General features: G+C 37.1%; 1 protein-coding gene across 1 annotated transcript in view; it reads left to right on the forward strand.

The window, feature by feature from the left end:
• The window catches only part of LOC107705334 (intestine-specific homeobox), a 2,894-nt gene extending 2,381 nt beyond the window's left edge, over nucleotides 1–513 (forward strand). The window contains exon 4 of the mRNA XM_016508586.1: nucleotides 399–513. Within this exon, the coding sequence (XP_016364072.1) occupies nucleotides 399–497 (99 nt within the window). The 3' untranslated portion in view covers nucleotides 498–513. The remainder of the gene's footprint in view (nucleotides 1–398) is intronic.
• Nucleotides 514–2,287: the final 1,774 nt, after the last annotated feature.

Genomic DNA, 2,287 nt, shown 5'->3' on the forward strand with positions numbered 1-2,287 from the left:
GGAATAAAGGTAAATTATGTGAAAAATAATGTTTTTTTTTTTTTTTAAACGAAGCATTAACACGTTAGACTGCACCCCATAAACACAATCAAGCCGAGAAAAAAAAACAGTGAACCATCCCTTTAAACAGCTAAGCTGACTGTACTTAAAAATTCTCCAATCATTTAGTGTGCTTAAACTCCGCCCTTGCAAGTCACGCCTACATCTCAACGCCCAATCAGCTACCACTGCATTGAACCAAGTCCCGCCCTCCATTTCTTCTTTTCCGCTAATCTTTTACACTCAAATGTATATCACAATATGGAAGAAAAGCTCTGTCGCTATTTCTGTTTCATCGCGAAAAATGAATTTAAAAGTGTTTAAATATCCTGTTTCTGATTGGCTGTTTTCAATTCCAGTACCCGAGTTTTCACCAGAAGCTCTGGCTGCCGGAGTCAAGCTGTCCTCCCATTGGTTCTCCTGAACTCGCCACACTTCAACACCGTTCATACTTCTGACCTCATCGCTTTCATGGGCCACTGCAAAAGAGACATTTTCAGCTTCAATCTAATGAAGATCAAGGATCTATTCTAAGAATAAAAGGACATATCATGTCTTGTATTACAGTATATCGATTGTTAACAGCTTTTCCATGAATCTACATGAAATTGTAGATTATATATGTGTACATGTGTCTGTGGTTAATTAAACAACGTAAATATGTATTTAACTAATTGTTTAGAACAAGTGTTCTATTAGGCGGCATCATGATGTTATCGCCGCCCTCCAAGAGATGAACTTGTAAACTTAAATGGATATGGTGCCATAAATGAATTTTGTTGTCGAAATTTTTAATTATCACTGAATTAGTTTATTGGCTCTTAAGCCAGTCTTATCTTAATTTGACTGAGTTCACAGGCAGGTCAGGACGGGTAGAGAGGGCAAACGCAAGGGTGACTGCTTGTTGAATACTGAAGGAAAACAGACAACAGATAACAGCAAAAATCAAACCCTAGTCTCGAGTTATCTGAGGGCAATGGGGCCGATTCATGAAGTAAATCCACGTGTTTTCAGGCTGGAGGACAAAAATCACAAAATGTTTTGCTTGAAACCAACATAGAAAACCCCTCCTAGTGAAAACAAGCTTTTGTCTCATTGGACTTTTGACTCAAATTCTTATAGTGACAACTATTATTTGACAACATACCCCGGTCTCCTGTATTATCTGATATTGGAGTTTAATTTTAAAAACTGTTCTGAAGAATCACTTGGTTTCTTGTAACGTTCATTTGTATTGTGTATAGCAGCTCATTTTTTGACACATAATAAACCCCAAATGTCATAGAACAGTGAACTTGGGCACACACACACATACCTCATAAAATGGTAAAATAAACAAGACTTTGAGATGGATGCAGTTTGTGTGTCATCATTTATGACAAGCTGATTCAAAGTGACTTTGCACTAAACGGTGAACACGAAAATCTGTCTGAGCTGGAATATTTTCTGTATGTAAAATTTACACATGTATTTTTGTTTAGGCTACATTATGGGAAATTTGTGGGAGTCTGATGGTAAAGACATTTATCATAGTAAATCAACAAAGCTATGACAGAACTAGCATACTACTCTTACTCTTTATGCCACAGAAAGATTTGGTAAAAGTAGTAAGAGTAGAGAGACTTTTTTCAACAAAAAAGTTCGGTTACAAAAATGATTCATTGATTTTTTTATCACGTGGTCTTGACAATATGGTTTGGTAAATTGCCTGATGGCATAGACGAGTTTTTAAATCGTTTTTTAATAAGGGTATTTATTTTCATTTAATGTGTGGCAGTGCATTTTGTTTTAGCAATGATTCAGCTCATTTAAAGGCTTAAAGGGTTAGTTAACCCAAAAATGTAAATTAGGCTGTGTTTTACTCACCCCAGAGCCATCCTAGGTGTATATGACTTTCTTCTTTCAGATGAATCCAGTCGGAGTTATATTAAAAATTGTCTTTGATCTTTCAAGCTGTTTAATGCCACTCAGTGGGTGTTGCATGCATCAGTCCAAAATAAGTTAAATAAAAAGCGCCTATCCATAAAAAAACCCGTCTCACACGGCTCCGGGGGGTGAATAAAGGCCTCCTGTAGCGAATCGATGCGCTTTTGTAAGAAAAATATCCATATTCAAAACACTATAATCAATAATCAACAATAATCACTTTAATCTAGCTTGCCCTCACTGTTGTAAACGGAAGCAGTTCCGGGCGGATGACGCATGAGTTCAGCGCTGCGCATGCGCCGGTGAGTCTCGTGAAAACCAA

This window comes from Sinocyclocheilus rhinocerous, unplaced genomic scaffold (genome assembly GCF_001515625.1).
Source record: "Sinocyclocheilus rhinocerous isolate Xijiao unplaced genomic scaffold, SAMN03320098_v1.1 scaffold1526, whole genome shotgun sequence".
Lineage (NCBI taxonomy): Eukaryota > Metazoa > Chordata > Actinopteri > Cypriniformes > Cyprinidae > Sinocyclocheilus > Sinocyclocheilus rhinocerous.